Raw genomic sequence first — 27,139 nt, 5'->3', positions numbered from 1 at the left:
TTAGTCTCGCAAATAAAATTTCCTCTGAATTCACTTAAAACAAACGACTAACCGTGTGAATACTCCGAGGTTAATAATACCGAATAGGAAAGCCAAGCAACGTGATTATTTCTTCGTTTGCACCGTTTCGCAACAGCTCGCGGACAAGACGACGATGCAGGCAAACATATTCGCCTACGGTCGCATAGTAAAGTAGCCGGCGCGGCGTTTTCGATCGTGACGGGGTTAACGGGTTAAGGTGAAACGGTCCTGGCCACGATGGATCACCGCAGCTGCAGGCGAAAACGGTTAACCGTTCGACGGATAGACCGTACTGACCGTTCCTCGAGTCAAATGACAAAAATCAACAGCAAGTTACGTCCGGCCGGCCGATGTATCGCGAGTAGATATTTGACCAGGACCGTTTCTTGTTTGCCGGAGCGCGCGAGTTTCGGCTGGCAAAGTAACCATTCAGCCCTGGCCGGTATTTGTCCTAGTAATTTCGTCGGGATGGAAAAAGTCGCGATATCGGTGCCGTGACGCGACAAGACGCAAAGTCCTCCAAGAAGTTACTTCGTAACAGACTGGATCTTGCCATCGAGACCCGATCATTTGTTCAACGCTTGTCCTTACGGCTATTAGCAACCGCCACCGACGAATCCTTCCCTCGAATCTCTTAAACGAAATCGTGGAAAATTGGTCTCATCATCATAGTACCTACATTGATAACCAGACCGTCAATTTTCACGCAAAATAACAATTTTTATTACGAGAAATACAAAGGATTGTTTTCTTTCTTCAATGCTTTACTAGATTGAAGGTAATACCTCAATACTCCTCAATTCTTTTAACTGAAATAGCATTTCTGATCTCGCAGCTACTCTATATAAAATCTCCAGTCCACCACAGATACTAGAAGAAGTCCTTTCATTTGAAAATAATAAAATGCCTTAAACCCCTTGATTTACAGAACAATTACATAGGTGCAGTGTTAGATTAAATCCTTAATGAGTTTCAAAATAAATAGTATTGCAAACGGATCGTCTTAGACATAGCTATTTTGTGAATCGAGTTTCTATAACAGCGAATTCAAGTATCAACGGTTCGGATAATCGAGGTTCTACGTTGCTGGCAATATTTGCTGATAATATTAACACCAGACTATAGTACATTAATTTACAGCAAAGACAAGATTGGATTTACTCGAACATCGTACAACTTCTATCATAATGCTCGAATAGAGAAGTCCATCAAAGACTTTCACGTGAAAACATTTTTATAATTTCGATGATTGTGAAAGAAACAATCCCGTAGTAGTTCTATCGACGTGTACAGTTGCATTAGAAAGACGAACCGTATCCGAGACGTGCTTGTATGTCAAGAGGTTGATGGTATGATTTTTGTAATATTTACAAAAAAAAAAAAATCGTAAACGCTATAAAATCACAGCGATGCTATAATGGTCGTATAATGGAGACGGGAGAAGAGAAATGGTAGTTGCGACCTGAGCGTCCCGTGAACGGTGGCAGGGTGCAATAAAAGAAAACCCTGACCCCCGAAAATCCTACAACGCAATGCTGATCGTAAGTCGTTTATGATACGGTTGTCCTACCTGCCGGGTAGGTAGCACGGCAGACGGATTGGGAGGTCCACGACATTTTCGTTTTTATCGCGTTTGAAGAACGCCGCCTCCTGTTGGTTCGTCCACAATAAACATCCACGATTACAATCGCTTTGATAAACCATCACCGCCGAGAACCCGGGCCGGCTTTTGTTCTTCTGTTTACAAGTTGCATTCTACCGGTGCATCCTCCGGCAGAACAACGGAAACGATTAATTCGTTTTATTGGAAACCGACCGACGACCTTCGCTATCTATCTCTCTTTTGCCTACCGTGGTTACAGAGCCTCTGTCAACAACCGAAATGTTCTTACGGCGGTCAAGCGCATTTAATCCTAGTCTTCTGACGTTTTTTGAAACTGCGCCGCAAATACAAATAGATGGAACATTATAGGACTGACTGGCAATCTTCGTCCTCGCTTTTTGTCCCTATCGCATTCTCATTCCTCGTATCGATAACACCAATACCGTATAGCATTGTTTAAGTTCTCATACTTATGGCAAATATTTAAAACGACACATGTTTAATATATTTAATAATATAAACTATTAGCAAATAATCTACGCTGTATGACATTTGAATAATTTAATATGTGATGTATCTTTAGGAGGACCTTCAACTTAACTATTTACAGAAACTGATCACGAAACATTTTCAACTAAACAAACATATTTCTATGTGAATCTAACTATTAAGTAACACTTGTGAACATAATGTACAAGATCTGTGCTTCTAATTAATTGTTTACAACTATTCTAATCAAATATCCTGTTTATCTTTCGTAGGAAGAGTATTCGAACATTTCGGTGAACCTTCCTCTTCGATCATCAGGGTCATTCTTTTATCATTCTCGTTTTCGGGATCGTCTTTTCTAGGACTTGCATTGTTGCTTGATCTTCCGGCGCTGATTAGTATGTAGCTTCCGTCATTTCGCCCGGTTCCGTAGCTCTCGTAATTCTCTCTTTGACGAAGCATAGCTTGCATGCCCGACGGATGCACCACGGTGCCGCTTCTGCCGAACCATTCCTTGTCTCGCGCGCGATGCGAGCAATCCAGAAACGCAGTGCAATTCTACAATTTTTCGAAAATCAAATCAAATTCGTCGCTCGAGAAATAATCGAAACTCATATAAAATTTGATTTGGAACCGACACTCAATCACTTGCACTGTGTCTGAGTCCGTAATAATGAATGTTATTCGTTCGTTCTAAATCGAAACAAAAGATAGTGTTTATTAACACTAATAATTCTGTTATTATAACACTAAACCTACCGAGGCGGGAAAAACGACCAGTTTCACATTTTTCGTTTCACGGTTGCTGAAAATTGTAAAGACTCGTAGTAAGGGATTGGATTTTGTTTATCCAAGCATACATTACAATAAAAATGGCAAAAGGTCTAAATACGTTGTCCTTTCGTCGTTAGAAAGCAATACATTTAGAACAAAAATTGTTTGGTTCTATCATGGAGATTGTTAAGGATGCAAAAGTGCTAATTAACTGTAATAGAAATTGCAGTGCAAGGGGAGAACAAACAGAGTCTCGATCATAATTCATCGAAAGCGTGAACAGTGAAGAAAATAGTAGTCGATGAATTCCGAAGAGAAGTAATCGTGATTTTTACCACGAGATTGTCCTCGATCCTCGATCCTCCGCATCTCTGCTGACCAGGGAACCAGCAGCACTCGTTCGGTACGATTCGCGACACGATTTCCCCGTTCCCGGTGATCCTGTGAATTCTGGAGGCTCCAAGGATACCGCAGGATCTCGTCGAGAAGGGAAACAGAACGGGAGGGGTCAGGTACGTCTTCGGATTGAACTGAAGAAAAGCAACAAGATTGATCAGAACAACGTTTGATTCTCGACTGTCGCATAGATATCCGTTTATTTTCTCGTTTACGATTTTTGCTTACGCTCGTTTCACTCGGATGGGACTCTCTCTCTCTCTCTTTCTCTCTCTTTCACACACATGCACACGTGATCTTTGATCGAACATTTTCTCACGCTCTCGTTCGATGATGCAGTCCCGTGTCCCCTGATTAGAGGTCGAACGAGCCTGATCACTCTGATTCTCATTTTTAAGCTCAATAATACACCGGCAATACATTTATCAATGTACACGCGACCGCACGAATGAAAACACGGTTCTCGTTTGCGTTTTTCTCCGCCTGGCTCCATTTATCCTAACTCCGTCGGCTGTTACGCTACTTTGCTGTCGGAGTTCCAGCGAGAATTCAAAGTTCGACATTCGAAACTGTTCCGACATTGGACGAACAAAGTTCGAATTGCTCCGTCAGCTGAAATTGCTTCGTCAGTTGGAATCGTTCCATTGGTTCGAACTGTTTTTAAAGTCAAGGATCGTTATCTGATACAATTCGAGCTGTTTTATTCATTCAAACGCTTTAGAGAATTGAAAAGGTCGGACAGCTCTGACTGGTTCGTCGGTTCCCGGAAGTTCGAATACGTCGAATATTCGAGCCCTGTTTCCCCGCCGAAGCTCGACCACGTCCGACGGAGTCGTTTTCGATACATCGTTCGAATTCGATACAATAAAACACGAGCCTTTAGAAGGACTTTTTATCTTTTTTTTCTTTTCTGTTTTGTTTTGTTTTTTAACACCGACGTTGGCACTTGCAGAACTAAGAGGATGCACACAAGTATCTGTCGTCTCCTCCGTATCTCCTCATCACCTATCCGGTTTTCTCACCGATCCACCTACCGATTACGGTTAATAAGTCGCTAATAATTAGACAGAAAGTCGTTTACGTGTTTATATACGCATAGGTTCGCCACATACGCGACCATTCGGCGCCGTTCCCGTTTTCTCTATCACGATCTACACATTAACGTCGTTGCCAATAACGGGGCGCCCGGGTATCAGGCCCTCGGGGACCCTATCACTGCCGGTTGAAACCCGTGATACGTCCTGTACTCCTATGTTACACAGTCTCCGTCGTCAAGACAGACCGCAAGAAAGTAACAAAATTAGTTAAAATTTCAAGTAATCAACGCGCCGCCAGCACTCGTCGTAGGATTCGCAACTTCCGGCGGGTTTCTAACGATGAAATGTTCGTTGACGGCGTTGTCCTTGCTTCTGGATCGATGATCACGCGAATCGATCATTGTACAAGCGTGTCTTCTCGCGAAGATGTCGAACCAGTGCAAACTCATTTGCACTACCGGACAAGATAACAGAATTCTCGAGGGTAACAATTGTTTTGCAGACACCAGTCTCGTTGGTTCGATTTTGCTTTTTTGATTTACGCATGATGCACGAGCCAGAATCGAAGGCAGCCGATGGTCGATCGTTCAATTGCAAACGGTTCTACATTAAAATGCGTTACGCAGTTTTTATCACAACTCGTCATCGACCGACGCGTCACAATAATAATAATAATAATCGTTCCTCTATAACTACGTCGTTCAATTTCTTCCTTCCCATGTTTCCTTTTTGTTGTTGTTTCGTTTAAAACAAATCACAGCATTATACATCATTTCATGTTTCCCGGACGTACGCTCGTCCAATAGAAGGGTAAACGAAGGTGCACACCTGTGTCGAAGGTGTTGCCTACGGACAATAATAATTATAAACCTTCAACGTTTCATTCTTCCTAAATCGAACAGTGTTCAAGCTGTCTGCTCGACAGAACGTTGCGTCACGCTGGACAGCATGATGCTCCTCGGGATCCTCGTGATTCATCGTTTCAATTAACGCGTTCTGCATCGGGCATACTGCGACGTCAAGAGATTTTCGCTTGTGTCGCGATGCACAACGATTCGTCGCATTGTACTATGGACAGTCTCGAACACATTTCCAATATGAATTTAAACTTTGCATAAAGATCCACTCGGCTATTTACTCTTCGCAGAGAGTTTAGATTGCCGATCTATTTTTAATAGATCCATCATTTCTTGAAAGAAAGTTCACAATAATAATTGCCAGAATAATGTTTAGTACTTTTTGAGCTTTGTACGAGGGATCGAGGAGGACCGTGCAATCCAACGTGGATCCTCGCCTTCGATCCGGAGCGGTCGAGCGAACAGAACGAGGGAAGAAGAAGTTATGGTTTCCCTTAGAACGCGACAATACGTGTTACGCAAGCGCGACGGTGAACGTGAAATAAAAGCTTCGCTTTTGATTTGGTCCCATGATAGGTACAAGGGTTAGCCGGCATGAATTATTCTGTTCAAGTCGATGTACCGATCGATCGATCAACGTGGCTCGCGAACGCCGACACGGGGATTCAGAACTCGGTCATAAAAGTATAGTAATATATATTCGTCGAAAATTCGTTTGCTCGTCCTCGATTTCGAACGGTGTGTGCTGGGTTTTAAAAAACGTCTTCTATCAAATCGATAAACGCGCGGAATCGAACCGGTTAAATGCGAAAAACTGGGTTCTCTCTTTTTCTGAAACTGCGGTTTGCAAACGCGAGTTACGAAAGCCTCTCGAAGTGTCCAGGAGTTTCGAGCACCTTTTTAAAAACTCTCTTTCTCTCGTTCGTATTCGAGTACCAAAATTGAATGTGCGTCGAATAAAATGGAACGGAAGGCCTCCAACTTCCTCAACATCCTTCACACTAGAACTACCAAATAGGTCAATCCATATCAAATTTTTAACGAACAAAATATTCGAAATCAGAGATTCAAGCAAAAAGAGAACAAATTTCGTGTTTCTAATAGCGAAATTCAAGAACGTATCGATTCGAAATTCAAGACTAATTTTCTACACCGCTTGGTATTTCTAGTGTTGAAGAACGTAGAAATGGATGAACCCCTTGCCCTAATATCAAGTTCATCTCGGTGAGAAACTTATACTGTTTGCCAAAACCATTTTCACTCGTTTCTCGGAAATTTGAGAAAAAAGGAAACACAGATCGTGATAAACAATCACGGTACCGCGATCAATAATTACGGAGAAGGCAACGGGCTTATCCAGGCGTTTAAAACGTGATTTGTCCGGTGTAAGTAATTCGAAAAGATTCCCAATTTTCTATAAATCTGACAATAAATGCACGAGATAAAACGGGTATATAAAAAATTCAATTAGCTATCCTTATCGTCTACGATTTCCACTCAGAAATTCGTCGATCCGTTTCGTCGCTTTGCGCTCATTGATATTGTATAGAGATATTAAGATCGCGTATATCTCCTTCCTGACAGGAGCGGTCGTTCCTTGCTTAGGCGAGCGAGTTCTGAATACAAAGTACCGTGTAATCCCTTCGAATAAGGTTGTTTCCCGAAACCGGAAGGGTTGTTATTCGGCCCCTCGACTTCCTGCGTGCGGAATGTTTCATTGTTTTCACTTTTATTTATACGTTTCTCCGCGCGGCAATACGTGTCGTCTAAAATTCTACTATTTATATACTTTGTCGCGCGATTTTCGTTCCTCCATTATCATAAGTACAATATATATATATACTTCTTTAAATATATATATATACATATACATATGCATATACATACATATACTTCTTTGAATATATATATCCATATGTATACATATATATATAATTTAATATATTTCCATACATCATCGTCCGTACACTAGCTTCGTGTATCGTCGACGATACCTAACAACTTGACGGAAGGTGTCGAACGAATTCTTTCATCAACACATTTTGATTATATTTTTCGACTGGCCCAAGTAACCCGCAGATATCCAACATTCATTCTAATTCCGTTGCTATTTTCCGTTGCTCTTAGAAATCAATCACTTTTGAATAGATAACAAGGATATGGCAGATCTCGAGAATCTTGGAATCCTCAAAGTTATCAGTCTCCTCAGAGTCCTCAAAATCGTAAAATTCTTCTCAGAGTTCACAAGTTTACAACTGTTAAAGTTACAAGTTTTCGTGCAATTAGAAATTCAATAATCATTTCCCACAATTCAATATCAGTCCACAAAATTGCGAATTCTTCAACATGGAAGCCTAATTCTAACAGTTTAGTTCCCCAAACTTAGATCTAAGATTAGATAAATCTTAGAATGAATTGCAGAATTTCCTCGGAAAATCCTAGAATTTCGAGGACGGTGGATCTAACATAATCTTGATTGGATTTTTAACAGAAGTGCGATCATCGAATTTGTTCTCCGTGATGCTGCGGGTTGCTCGGTCAGCTTCTGACGTACGAGACGCTCGGATATCGTGCTGTTTTTGATTTTTCTGTGTTTCTCTCGACCGCGAACTCTGGCTTTACACGGTCGCCTGGAAGGCACAATCTCGGCGAGCATGGATCGCCGATACGTTCCGTACGTCGTATCTCCGAAGTCCGTTGCTCTTGTACAAGTCGAAGAAAAGTTTATTGTTCTCGTATAAAATGAAAAAGGAAATCAACGAATCGCGCTTTAAGAAGACGTCCACAGGGCGATTTGATCGCCACGATTAACAAAACATGGACTGACTCAAGATGGAGTCTTCACCCTGTACAAAGCGTCGTCGACGTCGAAGACAGTAATTTAATCCTAAATAAAAGTGGACGCGGTAAGCCGTCCTGGGCGAATCGCTAATCCCCTTCGCGGACCATTTGAACTTTCTAAACTAAGATAATCCTGCAAACTCACGCGTAATTATACTCAATGCTTTACCTATCGGACGGCTAACTAATGGTATCTTAGAAATCAATGTGATTTAATCAAGAAATTAACGTGAACGACACTGATCAATAAAACTTTCTTTTGCGAGTACTATTGGAAATTCTTGAGATTTCGCGAGAAACCTATTAATCCATTTGAATCGCAAGGAAGAATGGAACGCAGTTCCCTTATCACCAATCGTTTCGTACAACATTGTTTCAAGCTGTCAGTGCATAATGCAGTGCACTAACGAATTCTTCCTCTTCTTTTCTCTTGTTAGAAACCACATTTTGAGGTGTTCTCGATGAAGTTATTTCAGTCCAGATGAATTAAAATGTTAACGATGCAAATGGGTTAATACAGTTAATCGTCATTCGATAGGTAAAGCGATAAGAAGAACTGGACCATTTCCAAACAATGAAAAATTCGTGTAGAAAGTCCTAGCGGCAGCAATACGAAATGGATCCGCTCTCGCCAGTGTCTCTTAATGTTCAACGAACGGCCAAATCATTTGCAACTGGTGTCTCTGGTAGTCTCGCCTTTGTCGTTCGCTTTGCTTAACTCTAACAGGAGAAACGGACTATTGTAATCACGATCAATCGATCGTGAGCCAATGCGTTAACACGTTTGATTGTTTCACGACAAAGTATATCCGAACGACTGTCTAATTGTACACTAAACTATGTGTACAACTAGTCTCTTTATCGACGTCGTGTTACTCGTAGCATACTCTTTACATACTTGGACGCAACGTTATAGTTGTTCAACACTTTGACTGCCAAATGAACGACATCAGGAAACCCGTAAAATCAAAGGAATTTATGAAACGAGAATAATAAAATTAAAATATATTTCACCGAGTACTCTTACGACCTTCTTAAGCTTTGAAGATCTCGTCCTTCGGGGGGTACATTATATAATTATAAAAACTAATTTTTAATCTGAATAAAAAATTCTCAGCTGACACGCGGCAGTCAACCTGTTGAAGCTGTTTCATAGACCAGTGTTTCCCGAAGTCAGATCCCATCTCGAGTGGCGAAACGCAGCCATATTGATCGAGGATGCTGACGATCCGTTCGGGAAACGTTGCGGCCCACGAAAGGGTTAAAGATCCGCTTAAATTTCGCTACCTATAGCGCCTACGTGAGGACTATGCCAACGAGGGGCGGCTGGCTGTCCGCAATACATGTTAATGGACGTCGGAGCGACGAGCTCGTTGCTCGACTCGTCAAAGTCCGCCTCCTCGTTCTCGTCGCCGTTAAAGCTCCTCACGGTTGTGGTTGCGGTCGTGGTGACCGCGGTTGCGGCTCCGGTGGCCTCGTGATTCGCCGATCCGGCCCCGTTTACGTCCGGCATTCGCTCGGTACTTACGCCGGGGCTCTCGGTGTCCGGCACCTCCACGTTGCCGCCGGTCTCGCCGCCCACCATGTTCACGAAGAATTCTGACCTTGAGAACCGGCCGATCTCCGTCGACCCGAACGCCTGGTGGAATCCGGGCAACGGCTGCTTGCTCACGGCCTTCTTCTTCGGCTCGAAACGATCGCGGCGAGGCTCCTTCTCGCGAGGACCACTCGATTCCTGTTGATGGAAACCGGTGTTAGAGATTGCTATACAGAATTCAGAGATTTCTGATTATTAAGAGCGTCGTCTGTGATCTTTCTGTGAACGATAGACTTAATGTTTTCAATGTTGGCATGTTCACTACTGCATACTGGCTTGTCTGGACACCTAGCACCTTTAGATGAATGACATTAATCCTATAGTGAGCTGTCGTTTCTGATGATTTTCCTGATTCATCTTACCGTGGTCGGCGTCAAGTTCTCCATTGAAATTCCATTATTGATGGTGTTCGGCTCCCATCTAGATCCCTCGTCGTCCCGTCGAGTCCTTGACGGTGTAGAGTCCACCATGGAGTCGACTGACGATTCGAGTAGTCTTGGCATCTGCAATACAGTGTCAGAAACGTTAACATTTACAATATCGCTTCTTAAGGATATACAGGAGAAAAAGAATAGCCGAATTTTGACCTACGCCAGATAGGATGATCTAATGTTCAAACAAATTGATCTCTGTGAATTTTTCATAATTTTCTATTAAGCAGAGCAGAAGAAATGAAACTTAATCTCTTGATTCGATTTCAATCTGTAAGCTATCCTTTTGTTGGAGTGCTCGCTTGAAACTTGACTCGGCGAGTTTTCATTGAGTGGCCTATCGAATGGTGTAAAACTGAATTTAGTTTGAGTACGTTCGAATATCTTATCCGACTGTACCCTTCGCTCTGATTTACTGTGACTTTTATGAACGCTTGTGTGGAATCACGCGCAGGTCGAAATTTAAACGACCTCTAAAAGAAGGGAATCTCCTAAATAAATAGAGGCGAGACCTGATGCTCGGAGGACGAGTACGATGCTCGCATGTTCTCCACGTCGAGCTTATTCGGTGCGTACGGCATTCGTGCTGAATCTTCAGTAAATCCGCAATGTCTGCCGGTCAGGCGGTCCCGCAGCAAGACAGTGTGCCGTGGTCCGCGAACTCCTACGTTTCGAGGCATGGTCGGTACATCTGAAATCGCAGAGAACATTCAACATGATGGATTCTCCGATCCATCGTTCTACTGAAACGATCTCGAAACACTCACGTGGCAATACGCCGTGGCAAAATTGGCCCCATGGCCCGTGTCCGTGCGAGCCCGGACTCTGAACGTTCGAATGAAGGATCCCGCTCATCTGAGAAGGGTGCGACGACCTGGGATGCTGATGAGAACCTCCGCCGTTCTAGAATGCACCAAACCGTCAATCGATATCTTCGCGAAAAGAACAGAATAGACAAAAATAGCCGCACAGTTTAACCCTCGGATGGTCACAGTGGTCTCCATTGTATTACAAGGCACTTGATAATGAACCCAACGCCGTACTATCTTCTAGCCGGCATGATTACTTTGTGGATCTTTAGGCGATAATTGTATTAGTTTGCAAGATAGCGAAGCCACATCCACGGTGCATTCATTTTCTCTTTCTTCAGAGTCTCACTAGCAGTTATCATATGGAGTTAAATAAACATTAGCCAAGGGACACCGACTATGTCACCAGACGAGGGTTAACAGGGTCCACAGACTCCAGGTCCGAAGCATTACTTGATAGGGGTGCCATTTCTGGCCGTCGGTGAATTCACCGTACTCCTGGATATTCTCCTGCCGTCGAAGCTCTCTCTCCCGATTGACATCAGCAAAGTCAACAGGGTAACCAGCTGCGGGGAAGCTGGGGCCACAATCGGGACCACCGGCGGTCACGCTCGTTTGAGTCCTGATCGCAGGGTCCTTGCACTTGTCTAAAGTGCGCTGGTGCATCCCGACCGCGGCGGCGTGCGCCTGCTGCAGTCTGTCCATCGGTTCGCCGTACCAATCGGCCATTCGAGGCGAGTGGATCGGTTTCGGCCGAGGTGTCGCCGACTGGAACCAGGACTCGGGCACCCGGTCCGTTTCGACCGGCGGAGGCGGGTTGATCGGCAGACTGGAAGCGGAAACGCAGCCGAATCGGTGCTGGTGATCCAGAAAACCGGTCGACCCAACTGGACCGGCGATCACGCCTGCTCGTGCGATCGCGCTTTGGAGGATCGATCGCCTGGACAGCTCGCGGCTCTGCTCACGCATCGCCTTCCGCAGCCTGGCCTCCTTAGGATTGTACACGTAATCTGCACAGGTAAATGGTTTCGACGTTAGCATAGATGATCGTCGAAATGCGACCGGCATCTTTTGTTTCGAGACTTGTGAAACCGTTTGAGAGTTCTGAGATACAGACGTGGACACCTTCTAAAACGGAACATCTTTTTTCCTGCAATTTCGACGAAAGCGCATTATTAAAATTTTCGCTGTATTTGTTATTTTCGTTTCATTCGATTGGAGTGTCTCTAAAAGAATTGTTTGCTAGCGAACTAACGCTTTTATCGTCTCAGAGAAATTCAGCAGGTTCGGTACAGTTTTGAAGAAGTTGTTCAGTTTGGAAAAATGCATAATGCTTCCGTGCATCTTGGAAATTCAAAGATGCAGAGTACGTTGTCTGAAGGCGTAATGAACTGTGGCATAAGAAACATAGCATAGGATTGCCATGGAAGAGATGTTAGAGCAACGTAGTGGATCCGATTGATCGTGCCGAAGAGATCGGTTTGTTAACGAGTTGCGCACGAAATTGTTTAAATTTGTTCTGTTTTTATCGCGGTGACGGGAGACTGTGCAAGTAAGTAGATAAGAGTCGCGGAACGCCATCCTTGAGACTTTAACATTGACTCTTCCTATAATTCCGCTAATGGTTCGCCCGTATGAAAATAAACTGATTTGGACTAGAAGAAAATTATATTCGGTTAATGAGCGTTAAATGGGAAATAGCTTCCTGAGAAACGCTAAAGTTACTAAGTAACAGCGACACAATACTCTCAACGAACAAACATATCGAATTGCTTGCAATAATTGTTAGCGCACGACAGACGACTTCGGAATATCTGATGGTAACGATGATTCACGGGCCAATAAGCCGACGATAGATGAACCTCGTAATTGTACGATCATCGTTTCTGTGTCATCGGGAATGTTTGATATTGTCGTTAATACGAAAATCGCCGTTGGAAAAGGACTTTATAGCAGGCGAACCATAATCCTCACCGTCGCATCAAAACTGGACCCATGAAAACTGATTATTATACCTCCGACACTTAAAAGTCATTTTCTATTTAACGGTCATAAAATCCATTTAGTAGCGACACTCGCGGTATATCGCGCGGTAACAGTGTCACGGAAGTAGCAATAATCGTTACTATCGTAACAAACTTGAAAGATTTCCGAAGCGAGAAGAACCATCAATAGGAGAACTTTCGTAAAGCTGGATCTTCCTCCCTTCGAGCTGTGCAGCCCCGGTTAGGTCCGCGATGAGTCGCACGCAGGCGCAAAAGATCACTCACCCCTCGAGCGGTGCAACTCCTAAACCGCTTATGGTTAATCGAATAGCATGCATTCGGAAATATTTAGTGTTTCGAAACCATCGAGACTCGTTTAAACAAAGGTGGAAGCATGATATCGTCATCGTCAATGGGTCGCGGAAGATAAAATAGACCGAGGCTACTTCGTAGAAAATGAAAAGTCAAATATTTACAAACAGGTGGAAAATAATCTAACAACGTTCTTAAAATGTTCCGCATTTATTATTTTGTACTTCACGTGCTCACTTTTGTTATAAGTGCATAAAATCCGCAGTCTAATCAATCTTTCCTCCAAAAAGGTAAACTATGGCACAATAGAGTCTCGATTATCCGAATCTCTAAGACAGGTTCCAGTTCAAGCTAGGATGATCTATATACAAAAATCTATCGTACAAGTCACTAAATCTTTAGCTCTATAACTAAGTAGCTGTTCTATGATTCGAACATCTGTGATTTTTAACAGAGGTATTACCGTACTTAACAATCGGACGGCGTGTTATTATTATTTAAATTTTAACGTATTTTATCTCAGTCTATAGCAAAACTAAACGTGTCTTGAAAGAGCACCCCAACGCATTAAATGTCGCATCATCGGTCATATATGGGAGACACTAACTTTTTGACTAGTCTTTAAAATGTCAAAAAATATGTTGAGGACATCATTTTCATAATTCATAGAGTCAAGAAGATCCGCCGTTCGAATGTTAACACTAAACCTACCGAGCCGGTTCTACATTTCTTGTTCTAAAGTTGCTGAAATGCTAAAGATCTTCACAGAAAATGTTGAAAATGAGAAAATCTTCGTTTCTCAATCCAAGTTTATGTTATAATAAAACTACCGAAAGGTCTAAATAAATACAATCTTTCCGTTATGAAGCAGTGTACACGTTGGTTGCTTTAAGGGCTCGGTAGGTTTATCGTCAAAGTGCGCAAATCGGCCGGAAAAAAGTCGGCGTCGATCGAGGAAACCAATGAGACTGATGTCTCGACGATCTACCTGCGGAATAGCCGGGCGGCACAGGTCCGTTGTACCTTGGGTTGTTGTCGATCGCGGCGGCGATCGGCGCCGGCTCGTAGCCGGCGTATACAGGGCTCGGATTATCGTAGCAAAAGTAGTGTTGCTGCTGATAAAAGTGGCCCCCAGCGGCGTACGCCTCTACGTAGTTGCAGCAGTCCATCTCTGCTCGAAAAGCGGGTCCTTATCGGTGGAACCGATGAGCCGCTTGCGCGCTCCGGGTCTGCTTATCAGCGGTTGGTTTTCGCGGGTAAATATCGAGGCGCGGGAGTTTCTCGAACGAAACTCTGTCTATCTCTCTATCTCCCTTTATCTCTCCCTCCCTCTCTTTATCTCTCCCTCTCTCTCTCTTTCTTTCTCTTTCAGCGTCTCCTAAAAATCGGTTCGGCCCGTTCCTGCGCGCTATCTCCGGAACAGTTTTATCAGCCCGTTGTTCTGTCGCCGGACAGAGAGTCGTTTCAACGAGCAGCGCATGGTGTACGCGTCACCGAATCGAATTTGCGTGGGAAGACCACGCACGGGGCGGGCGAGTCGTCGCGAGGAGGCGTTCGATCGGCCTCCTGCATTCCGTCGGGAAGACCCAGCGTTTGTAATTTGGTCGCGCGTGGCGTCATCGTCGTCCCCGGCGACGTTGTCCTTGTCCTCCTCGCCGTCATCGCCCCCGACGTCCTCACCTGGCCTAGCTCGACACCTGCACCCGACTAACTATAGCTCGGCCGATCGCGTCTCCAGGGCCACGAGGCGGCTCGCCGATCCCACGGTGCACACGATTCGACGTATCCGACCAGCCGCGTCATGGTAGCTGCACCGGGGACGAGAGATCGATGCTCGAAGCTTTTTCTCTTCCTCCAACCCTTCCCACTCCCGTTTTACCTCCTCTAATCGGCTCGCCGGCTACGCACCCGCGGAACTCTCTCTCTCTCTCTCTCTTTCTCTCTCTTTCTCTCCTTCTCTCTTCCCCTCTCGCTGTGTCTGTCCCTCTTTGTCTCTCGCCCTCTTTCCCTCTGTGTGTGTGTGTGTGTGTTTTCCCTCACCGTTCCTCCCACCGGGAGCTTCTTCGCTATCACATGTGCCAGACGGAGCTCACAAGTGTCCGCGATCTTCGGCGACTCTCGGTTAACCTTTGTCTTCCGGTGTCCTAAATTCCGACACTGAACCTCGTCGGTGTGGATTCATTGTCCTTTGATTGCTCCGGTGGTGCAGCGATCGATCGATCGGTTTCCCGTCCCGATCTCCGGCGGATGATCTTTCCGCGGAACTTACGTTACATCGAAGGTAATTGTCTTTCGGTCGAATTTCAAAAGTGCCGAACAATATGTTTCAGCTCGAAATTGTCCGGTCTGCTTCACGGTTCGATTTCGGCGGTCCCGGCTGGTTGTCGATCGAGATCGATGCGACGAATTCGACGATTGCTGGGCGGCAGCGTCCGGCGATCGATCGGCCGCCGATGGTCAAGCCTCCGCTCCCGTGCACCGTTTACACCCCCGAGCTCGATCAAATTTATCGTTCCGAATTCACGGTGCAGTTTCCGACGCAGTATTCGTATTTTCCCTCTCTCCGGGATTCATATCCCCCTCTCTCCGACACCCGCCGCGCCGGGGGTAGCTCAATGGGAGGAAACGCCGCCACTTTTCCAACACTTCGATCAACCTCGACGACTGCCCCTTGGACCCGACTCTGACTGTTCAACCCCCTGCGTCCTCGTGAGTCCGTGTTATTTACCGAATCTTCCGCAACGCTTGTTCCTCGAGAGACGAATTCAGTTTTCACGCTCCTCCACGCTCGGCCCCTGCCCGACACGCGACACACGAGCCCTCGACCGTGCAGGTTTCTGAAAATTTACAAGTGTTTATACATGGATCGATTCTCCGTTGACCGAACAACTTTTGTCTGGCAATTTGTTTGTCCGACGACTTAGACGCGTCAATTTTCATTCCTGCGGCGCACGATTTTTTATTTACCACCTCTGGCTCGATACCAGAGTAACGCGGTCACTCCACCGACAGAATGGGACCGGAAGGGTCTGGACCATCAATTCATCCCCTACTCCCTCGGCAACCGATTCTTCACGTGGCTCTTCAAGTACCTCTCGAAATTGTTCATCAGATTGTTTTCCAGAATGATTGTTTCCCAATAACATCAACTTCTGTCCAGCGAATTCCTCAATGAACATGGAACAATCTTCAGTGTTTGATTAAAGAACTTTTGACACCCTCGATCCCCAGCGTTCATACCGATCAACACACCAGGTTTACAGTTTCAATTTTCATGCAGCACCGTACAATATTCTGCACCCATAGGCGACTCAAACAAAAGAACCTCGAACGTGTTCATGCCGATCGTCGCACGATTTCCAGCATCAATCTCCCGGCTTAAACAGAACCGTGAACAGCGGTGTCCGTACCGATCACGGTTTCCCAGAAATAGCAGCTCCGGGCGAGTTCGGCCTCGGCCAGGATGTTCATATTTTCCCTCCGTGAGCCAGGCCACGTCCCCTATTGTCTCCAGTTGGAATCAGGCTCGGCGGCGTACGGACGGGCGAATAGTAGGTGTCGGGTACTGGTCGGTGGTCTGTTTTCGGCCGCGGTCGGCACTGTTTACCGTCGCGAGATCCTCGTGTGTGCGCGCGCGTCCGTCGACCTATTTCCGCGGCGGTCTGACGGTATCTGCGGGTGAGAGAGAGGCGGAAGGTGTGCGCCAGGTGAGGCAGCAGCAGCAGGCTTTGCAGAAAGAGAAGAGAGGCGCGCGTGCCGCAAGCGGGAACCGCAGGCCGCGCACGGGTCGACCCGCGTTCCTTCCTCGCGGTGCACTCCGGTCGCACTGATTTTCGCGAGCGGCAGCACCGTGCACGTCCGCGAATTTACGGAGGCGAACGGTTTCGTCATCGACGAATCCGACGTCGCCGGCCCGACGCGCAACCGGAGGAAGGGTGGCAACGAGAGGGAGGATTGTTCCCCACCCTCGAGGACGAGGCGGAGGCGGATGAAGCGAAGGAGGATGAAGCTGAAGCAGAGGCGGAGGAGGTGGAGGAGGAGGAGGAGGAGGAGGAGGAGGAGGACGCAGCCACGAGGAGGCCAGACCGTTCCACCACCGCCGCGTCTCGGCCCTCTCCGCGAAATAAAGAAACCCTTCCGTCGTCTATCGATTCCGTCCGCCCGTGTTTCCTCCTTGATCCTACGCCGCGAATCTTTCCGTCAGATTGAACGAACCCTTGCCTTGCCTGCCTTGGCTTGGCCAGCTAGGCTGCTGCCACCGTCGACGACCACGCCGACGTGTGTGCGTCGGGACGATCGAACGGTGGACTCGTTTCGGAAGCTGATCGATGTACCGTGTTATTCTTGCCGCTCTCTCTGCTGCCTGCCGCTCTGCCTCTACCTTTCCCTCCACCGACGGCCCTCATCGATTACCCGGACAGAGTTCAAACCGAGCGCAGTTTCGACGATCCGGCTCGCCGGCTTCCTTTCCCCGACACCCTGCACCATCGATTTTCCGTTTGATTTTACGGCCAGGCCTGCTCTCCGCAGATTTCGACGATCGTCTTTCGATCCGGTTGCCGGGTTGGCGCTACGCAAAATTTCGACTGTTAGATTCGCTGGTGGAACTTTGCCGGGTACCATTCATAGTGGGATTTTGGTCGGGGTGAAATGAGACCTTCACGAGACAATGGTTTTGAACTGATTTCTCGAAAATTAATATGACAAGGCATTCTTGTTTTTCAGAATACCAAATTTAGGGATACGTAAGTGTCTGGTCAGGCTGGAATTGACCCTTGTTTTATGCTGAATGTAGAGCGATTGTTTGGACTGATTTTTGGAATATTAATGTAACGCGGTACCATTGTTTTAATGAGCGAATATCACTGGAGGGAGAGAATATTCCAGATTTCCAGAAAATTGTAATAGCATCGGAATTTCAAGTTTTCCGGGAAAAAAGGAAAACGTTGCAAATCGCTCAGTACTGAATATTATTAATAGCGAAATGTATCACTTCGACCCGTGCGATATTAATAAAATTTGTTTGAAATATTCATCAGGAGTTAGAGCAAGACAAGGGGTAAACATGTTCGTGGTCAGCCATGCACACAGAATGTGTACATAGGATTCCTACAGGTTTGCAAGCTTTTTCGATAGAGGAATAGAGATTTTCTTAATCGCCTCAGTTTTTCTGAATTTTTGATTGAAAAAAGTATAGATCATGTATTAAAAAATGACAATGGTAATAGAAAATAATGAAGAAATAAGTCGTACCAGAATTTAGAGCAGTTTGTCGTCGCAACGTGTACGTAAGTCGATGGATAGGATGTTGTTAAACGCAGCGCGCGTTAGCATGCTGAAATCAACTCGGTTGAACAGTTTTACATTGCTCTGGCCTCAACGCTCAATTAGCTCCGAATCACTCTTTATGGAAAGACAGTAAATGGACTATGAAACTGGATGCATCTCATTCATCGAAAATCGTTCCATCCTATCTGCAAAATATTCAATGTTTAATAGTATATTGCACAGGAATTAAATGCTATTCGAAATCTCTTCTTATGGACAAGCTTTTTCATGCTTTACCTTAGTTCGATTTAAGTGCAAATGTTTCTGTATTCAGATTACCAACGTGACCAACCACAGCTACGTTTCTAGAGAAAACTAGAAAAATAAAATAAAATAAATAAATATTTCCAAGTTAACCAAGAACTTTCTGCACAGAATTGTTAACATGTTTGTTGTGCAATAGCTGCCGCGCGAGAATCACTATTTAATGAAAAGAAATTCCCTTTTTAGAAAACCTTTACAAAATTAAGCACTCCCTGGGGAAAAGCAGATTTTTCACCGGGAGCACGCGATCCCCAAAAACGAATATATTTGTAATTCCCGTGCTCGACCGAGCTTACACGAATATAGTTTAAGATAATAGGAGAAGTTTGTAATTCAGGTGATTACACACTTGTGGAGCCGCTGGGCCAACAACCCTCGCGACAACCAGGAAGACTTGCGCGCGAGCGCCGCAGTCTCCTCGGCCGTTATTTCCATTAATAAACAATTTCGTCAATTCGGTGGATGCGTCGATAAGTGTTAGAAAAGCCGTCGTTCTATCTGTTCCACTCTCTGGTTAATATCTATCCCCGGAAAGTCGGCCGCTTTACGCTTTACGCGCTTTACGCCGTCAGACCGGTGCCACCCCTAAAACCGCTCGAATCCATGAGATCTGCCTCAGGAGAGAAATCCGCGCGCATGGATCTAGCGATGGTCTCGGCTATTCTCTGCTGGAGTTTTTCTTATACTTTTGCTACAACAGACATAGCAGTTCTTGCGGGAACCGCCGGCTCAATATGGGAACAATTTTTGAAGAGAAATCCTCTGCAATCGGACTTTCATTTTAAGATTCATTCACAGACAAGTTTTCAGCTGCAAGCAATATTCATTTCTGACAATCTTTCTACCTTGATATTGAACAGACGAGAACGCTAAAATCTTCGGTCTACTTATAAAGAAATAAATCCTCTCTTAGTCTGCGAGTAGACTTTGATTGTAACCGGGCACATTCCAGGATAGAAGTTTTGGACTACAAGTAATATTTAATTTTAACCATTTTTCTACCTCGCTATTGAATAGAGAAACGTAAAAGTTTGCTAATAAAATAACAAAGATTCGCAAGATTCAGTTTGAAAAGCAAGAACAGATGGAACGCCGGCAGAGGATTAAGATATCCGAATCATGGAGGAAGTAAACGTTCAGCCGCAGTCTCCGCAAGTGGTAGCGAGAGGAGGCAATTTCTCAAGTTCCTCCTCCGGCCTACCATAAGAAATTCCCAGGAAGACGAGCTTGAAGACGCGATTTTCCGTCGGACCCGTCGCAGCCCGTAGCCCGACGAGGAACGAGCACGTCGACGTGGCTCGTTTTCTTGAGCAACCGAGCGTCGCATTGATGCGATAGCGGATCGATGACCGGCGATCGTTACAGACGCCGAGGAATAGAGGGAGAGAGACTCCTCCCCCGACTCGTGTCTTCGGCTCGACGTGCCACCTGGATGCACGAGCCTCGACATTTTGACGGCTTCCCTTGGCGCGACCGTGCCACGCCACGCCAGACCAGGCCAGGCTAACTAGCGGATCGCTAGGGTGTGGAAATCGCTTTTCGAATCACACTCGCTGCTGCATGCGCAAGCCCGTTTCATTCCATGAAAAAACACCAATTTTTTTCCTTTTTCTATAACCGTGCAACTTTTAACAATTTAGAAACTTCTATCCTTCTGAACATTGTGTTAAGAAATCCTAATATAGAGTCTCTGATGAAAGTTCTAACAGTAACATTAGTTGTAGCAGTAATTACAGTTAATTTGCAGTAGCAAATCTTAACATTTCTGTCCCGTTTGAATTAAATAAAAAATAAAAATAGAAGATCTAGTATTGTTTAGTATCCTAGCTGTGACACTGTGCCACAAATGACCCGAGGATCTTGATACGATGAGCAGAATAAAAAGATAAATTTGAAAAAGAATTTCTTCAACCTATTACACGTTTTATTACAATCCAAAGAACAGTTTTTGAAGTGCATCAAGTATCCCCTGACTGCAAACATCAAAGACAGTCGAGGGACGGATTGCTAATCCTTTACAAGAACAAAGGCCCATTCGAACGCTTGAACAATTTGACAAAAGTGCATGCAGACTGCAGCTTGTATCCGGTGTCGTTTCAAGAGCGATTTCTCCACCCTGGCAAGCCGGAGCAGAGCTGAGCAGAGCCGAGCGGACAACCACTAGCCGCCCCTCTCTCATCGTCACGCGTGCGATGCAGTCGCGCAGATGCACGCGAATCCGCTCTCGCCGTGCCGCGTTTCTCGAACGCTCGCGCAGACCATATCGACGCTTCCCGGTGATCTTAATTGACCACTCGGGCTTGCTCGGGGCCGAGGCGCGCAACCGACCCCCCAACCCCCCACTCGTGTCGATTGCGCGACCGACGTTTAGTGGGGAATTTAGCTTGGATCTTTGCACCCCCTCGAACTTTCAGCCAGCAGTGAGCGCACCGGCGGTGGCTATCGGTGATGAGGAGAGACCGTTTACCGGTCCGCGATATATCCTCCCCCGATTCGCACACGAATCTCTCACCTCGGGCTCACCTCGGCCCAGAAATTTTCTCGCGGCTGCTGCCCCCAGCCCTTCGATCGTAACGCTACCACTGCCGGTGGTCATTTAACGCTGAACCCACCAAGCATTGACACTAGAACTACCGAGTACTACTAGTGACCAATTTACACGGCCTGTTGAACGTAACCAGATGTTGTGACAACTAGTTTACATGGTATTTTTAACGTAACAGAACGTTGTACAATTTTTGACGATGGCAACGCTCAAGCATTAGCAGTTGTTTCGGGACTACTATTACGAGATGAAAAATTTTAAACTTATTGGCTGACTACGAATCTTTATAAGCTTATAATTGTTATTATTATATTGTTATTATCTGACATAAATCAAGACGATTTTTGGTTCGCATAAAGATCCGCAGCCTACTGGTTAGCTAGACGAGTCAGGTAGTTCTAGTGCTAATTTCGGATAATCGAGCTGATTGTAGATCTAAACGATGCGACACGGTGTGCACGAGGTCGCTGCGGAAATTTAAGCCGTTCTACGATGCCCATCGTGTTCCAGGGGAGACTACTAAAACATAGTGAAACAGGAAATTTAGTTCTCACTTTTGTAAAGTTACAGAAAACTGAAATCAGAAAAATATAAGAATAATTTGTTGGTGGTCGTACCTCTACCTGAACGCAATTGTGTCCTGACAGTGTATATAGTGTTTGTCTCGGTTACGTTTAACAGATGTACGAATCGATTGTGTTTCCTTTACGTGCCTGTAAAATGTTCAGTTTTATATAATAAAATCTCTACAATTAAATCGCATGTTTATGAACGATACTTTTGAACGGGAAGTATAAAATGTTTCGCACTTTCATTGAATTTTAAACATCGCAACATTCGTGTAAACGACGGCAAAGGATTTTATTATTTCAGTCGAACGAAGAGTCGCTTTTATTTAACGCAGCATGTGTTTCTTTCGCGATAACGCGCGGCTAGCCGATAGACGTTCCTCACTTTCCGGCTTTCGCGATCGATTGTAATGTAAACACGATAATTAGAAGGGGGACGAGATTAGGTTAAGAGCGAAGCGATCGATCCGTCTAATATGCAATTACTATTTGCGCTCGGTATATCGGTTCATCTACAGCATTCATGGATTATTCCCAATTAATTAAAACGGTTAGAACAGTCGAACGTGCGCGTCCCCTCTGCATCCTCCGCCCTCTTTGTCCCCGTCAACCCCCTCGGCCAACCCCAGATCCCCTTCCATCCGGCCTCTATTACTCAATTCTCATCGCCGAAACGATGTCGACGGGTCGAAATGCAGAAGCGTAATCAAAAGGATCGATTATGACTAGACTGCGGATTTTATGCATTTGCGGCATACGCAACTGGTATGCTGACACCGCGAAATTCCTTAAAAAAGTAGCATAGCCGTCTCGGGCGCTGCCGTTCTTTTCGCCTAACCGAACGTTTCGGTGATTCGATAATATACCGTCTCGTAAAAAAGCAAAATATACAAGAAATACGAAATCTTTGACAGCCTGCAGATATCGGTGCAGTATCTCGGATTTTGACGGATTATTTTATAGAAGCCGACGCAAACGGAAAAATCCTTTCGCTGACCGAATGATTCCTCGCGATAAAAATAATTCCGCGAGTCCGCACCTGCTGCGAACGCACAAATTTCTCTGCATAACGAAACGCTTAAGTTGATATAACAAAAATCAGGTTGAACGAAAAATAATTTCGGTTTCCAGGCTGCATATTGCTGCGGAACATTTAATAATTAACGTTTGTCGAATTCACATCTCCCATTATTATTATTCTATTTAATTGTCGGCTCGGCCTCGTTTAACAGCACTTCCATGTGATCGCGATTATTTTATCATACACTGTAATTGCAAGCATTAAAGTGGAACCGTATTAAGAGAAGCTCGAATCGCGGAAATTTTGCCAATCGGAGCGCAAATCTGCTTAAATGGCCGCAGTATCGCTAATCAGAAAATAATCAATTACTGTCCAACTTTGCCGGCCAGGGAAGTGTTAAGTCTGTCCGACAAGTATTGCCTGAAACCACCGCGCGGAGAGAGAGTGACACTAATTCAATTTTCATTTTCCCTTATTACAGCTGGCTTTCACCTGACCCATCAACCTCACCACTTAACTTCAACTTCTATCAACCCCAATAACTCGGACCCTCCTACACAAAACCGGGGACGAATCTGAGCAACTTCAACTGTGATCATTATTAGACTGCGAATCTTTATGCAATACAAAATTTTTCGGTATTCATTTCAATGATTTCTTTCGTTCTTTAATAATTCTATCGAAACGATCGTGGACAGCACATCCTTAGCATGATATTGATGCAATAACCTTGACATTTCAATGTTTCGGGATTTATTAATACACTTTTGTCATACCGCGGGTTTTTTATGGTTTTACAGCGGCATTGAAATCCGAAACAAATGGCAGCAAAGACCAATGTCAGAAACTCGTTAAAAACTTGTTCCCCTGACTGTCCCTCAGCTCCACCCTGCAAGCTTCCCCCGAAAGTGCGCAACCTCCCCAAACTTTACCTCCGATCTTAAAAATTCCAAAAATTGCTCCATACGACGTTAACTCGACGTTCGAAAAATCTTTCGAACCTCCGAGCCTCCGCCTCGGAAAAATTTCAAAAACCGTCCGGAAAAAAACCAGCTCCGCCCTGAAAAATCGCGATCAATAAACCGCTACTATTTCTTATCAAAGCCGGCGGTCGATCTCTCAATCTTTCCCCGCTATCGTACCCGATAGTAACCCTTTGGCCCAAATGGGGGATGAACTCCTTCCAGCTTTTTTTTTGTTCGCAGCTAAATCCGTTATTAGCCCAGGGAGTTGAACAGAGATGGCCGGAGAGATATACAGATAGATGGATAACGGGAGAGAGAGAAAAAGATGTGGAGAGGGAAGAGGAGACCGATCACGGGGGAGCTAAAATGCGATTACAGCTCGTCGATTTGTGGGTGGGATGGCAGAGCGATACGAGTTTTGCGGGTCGAGGTACAGGGCACAGGGTGGCAAGCGGAGAAATATTCTCGGGTGAGTGACGGGGAACGCGCGGGAGGGAACAGTAGAGACCGGAGGTATTGATTGCGACGCGACTCTAGGAACCTGCCCGATACACGACCGCCGCTCTACCTACCTACCTACTACCTACACCCACCGACAAGCGCGATTATTCCTCACGTATCCCGGCGCATTACTGAGCATTCACTCGGCTGAATGTCCTCTCCGCGGGCCAGACGACTGTCCGACCCGCCGCGGGCCCGCGAACAAAATCCATTAGGGCCGAGCATCTTCGGCGATCGTCGTCGAATCACTGCAGGATCGTCGAACCGGCCCCAATTACACCACCGCTGGTCCCAGCAGATTTATTCGCACACCCTCTGTACACGGGGTGTGCGAGAAAAATTCGTCGCGCACCCCTCCTCGGCTCTCTCTCTCTCTCTCTCTCTCTCTCCACCCACGCGCTCGATAAAATATTTGTCCGTGATATTCGGCCGATGCGCCGAGACCACTGTCGTCGGGCTTTAAACACTTTGCGTGCGGTGTTTAACCCCGTGCCGAGCCGCAGCGGGCTGCAGCGCGGGCTGCAGCTGGCCGAAGTCGAAATTTTAAACTAGGCAATTGCTGCGGAGAAGGCGAGTGCCAGGTTTTTCATAGTAATTGTGCGACGTCTAGAGCAGCCTCGCATTTTTCTAGATCCTGGGGTAAACTGGTTGAGCTGGAAATTTCTGCTGAAGCAATAAATAACGGTATCATTTTTATAGTAATCATCTAAAACATCGTGTACTTTTGAAAATCGTAAGGGTGCGTTCAGCGTTCTAGAATTAGAAACTTCTGATTCCCGCGAGCTCTGCCAATATCAAATATCAATAGACAAAAGCACAGTTTTTACATTGCATAGCATCTTCACTTTTGAAAATCGTATGGGGAAATTGGATCTGGTTAACACGTTAATCCAGGAATTCCGAATACCAGGAAGTTCCGGCTGTATTATGCGATAAAGTAAAATAGATAAAAGAAGAATGTGCAGCACTGAAAAATTTAATGTTTCCCCCGTGTTTTATGAAGCTCTATAAAATTTTCAAGTAAAACGGATAAAACGCGCTCTGTACAGCACTGAAAATAACAGGGGTGGGCTGGGAGCGGCGTTCGCCTCGTAGACTGGAAATTTTAGCAATCGACGTCATGGGGAGCCTTATCGTTTCGTCGTTGGACTTTGTCAGGCTTAGGAAGTAGTTGGAAAAATTCTGCTCGCCGCGAATTTTCCGCACTGCGTAAATGCAGCGAATCCGCAGTGCGAAGGGAATATGTGCAAAGCGTCTTGCGGTTGGAAGATTTTTATCACACCGTGGAGGTTTCGTTGGTTCGTGCTATGGTTCTAAGGATACAACCATGCGCCGTGTACCCACCGAACGCACGCCATGAACATTCATGCATATCGATAAACTTCGGGGAGCCGCTACGAACGCGAGAACGGGGTCATATCGGTTCGTAGGAGAACTATAGGCGTACCTGGATACTTCCTCTTGTGCTCCGCGTCCACTTCCCGCGCCAGAGCGAAATACTTTTCCTTCACGTCCTTCGCCATGTTCTTCCACAGGATGCCCAATCTGCACAGAGAACAACTTTGTCAATGTTGCAACAGATGTGGCGAGCTACAAACGTTTGGGAACGATTTTTACAGGACATTTCAGTGTCAAAATTTTGCCTACATTCGCATGTAGAGGGTGAACCCCAGAACAAAAATTTTAAATCTGGTCTAACTTGGTTCAAAAATAGCCTTAAGATTACAAAATAAAAATGTTCCTAATTTGACAAATCATCTAATTTAACATGGTTCAAAGAGAGATTCTGTATGATCCTAATCTGATGAATACAATACTGATCATTGAAGGATCACAAAGTTCTAAACAAGGTGTTTGCAGATTTAATTATGATGCCAGAATTGTCCGAAGAAGAGCTAAGGACAAATTCACCGGCCGAGCAGAAACAGGAAAAGTGGGAGAACAGTTAAGGTGAAAAATCAGGAGACCACCTGACGCTGATGTCCTTGTTGGACTCCCGAGGATTCTCGGCGGCAAGCTTCTTCCGCCACTCGTTCGCGAAGAGCATGAACGCGTTCGCCGGCCTCGGAATTTTTCGCTTAACTCCGTTCGAGTCCGCAATCCGGCCATCGATGCAAAGGAAAGCCGGGAATCCTTCCGGACGTATCTGCGATCGACCGAGTTGCTGCAGCACAAAGATTTTCTCCTGCTCGTCGCTCTTTTCTCGGCTGTTGGGTAGTATCTGCCTCGGCTCCGCGCGGATCTTCTTCCTTGACCCGTTCTCCTTATCGCTCGTGAAATCTTCATCAGGCGTTCTCAAAGATACTTTGAATATCCTCTCCCCGGCTGCCTCCGCTGCCTCCGACGAGCAGTCGTCCCGTGACTCCTCGATTAAATTGCAAGGATACGGCTTCCTGATGGATGCGCGTTGATCAGAGGATCCTATGTCGTCGGTGCTCGTCACCTGCTCCCCAGAACACTTCTCTTTCGGTTCCGTCTTTGCAGCAGCTACATCATTACCACAGTATCTCATTATTACACGAAGTACAACAATCAGTTTATCATAAATTTAATCAAACTATAAAATTTTTAGTTATACTGTATCAGTAATTGCTTCTATTTGGACCAAGTGGTACACTACTCTAATGACGCTCGCCTTACAATAGTTTTTATAATCGAGAATCAAGGCAATAATAGTGCTGAACAAAAAATTGTTGCCATCACCTTTCCGCACGAGATTCAAAATTAATCCGGAAACCTCCATAATGATCCTCCTGTTCGCAGAATCGTTCGACGTTTCACCAAATTATTGTAC

At 45.4% G+C, this 27,139-nt stretch overlaps 2 protein-coding genes across 2 annotated transcripts; both read right to left on the bottom strand.

Annotated features, from left to right (window-relative positions):
- Positions 1–1,410: 1,410 nt before the first annotated feature.
- LOC143260300 (uncharacterized) lies at positions 1,411–3,507 on the bottom strand (the record flags this gene model as incomplete). The annotated part of the gene is made up of 2 exons (XM_076525387.1): positions 1,411–2,671; positions 3,223–3,507. Coding segments are annotated over 2 exons (597 nt in total), but the record flags the coding sequence as incomplete, so codon positions are not given.
- Positions 3,452–27,130, bottom strand: LOC117226419 (uncharacterized). Its single transcript, XM_076525388.1, has 8 exons — positions 27,049–27,130; positions 26,316–26,832; positions 25,793–25,890; positions 11,309–11,865; positions 10,814–10,949; positions 10,559–10,737; positions 9,978–10,118; positions 3,452–9,753 (listed from the first exon to the last, which is right to left on the bottom strand). The coding sequence occupies exons 1-8, from the start codon at positions 27,086–27,088 to the stop codon at positions 9,292–9,294; spliced, it is 2,130 nt and encodes a 709-aa protein (XP_076381503.1). The 5' UTR covers positions 27,089–27,130; the 3' UTR covers positions 3,452–9,291.
- Positions 27,131–27,139: the final 9 nt, after the last annotated feature.

This window comes from Megalopta genalis, chromosome 11 (genome assembly GCF_051020955.1).
Source record: "Megalopta genalis isolate 19385.01 chromosome 11, iyMegGena1_principal, whole genome shotgun sequence".
Lineage (NCBI taxonomy): Eukaryota > Metazoa > Arthropoda > Insecta > Hymenoptera > Halictidae > Megalopta > Megalopta genalis.
The sequence above is the reverse complement of the archived record's forward strand: the minus strand, read 5'-3'. Positions and strand labels throughout refer to the sequence as shown.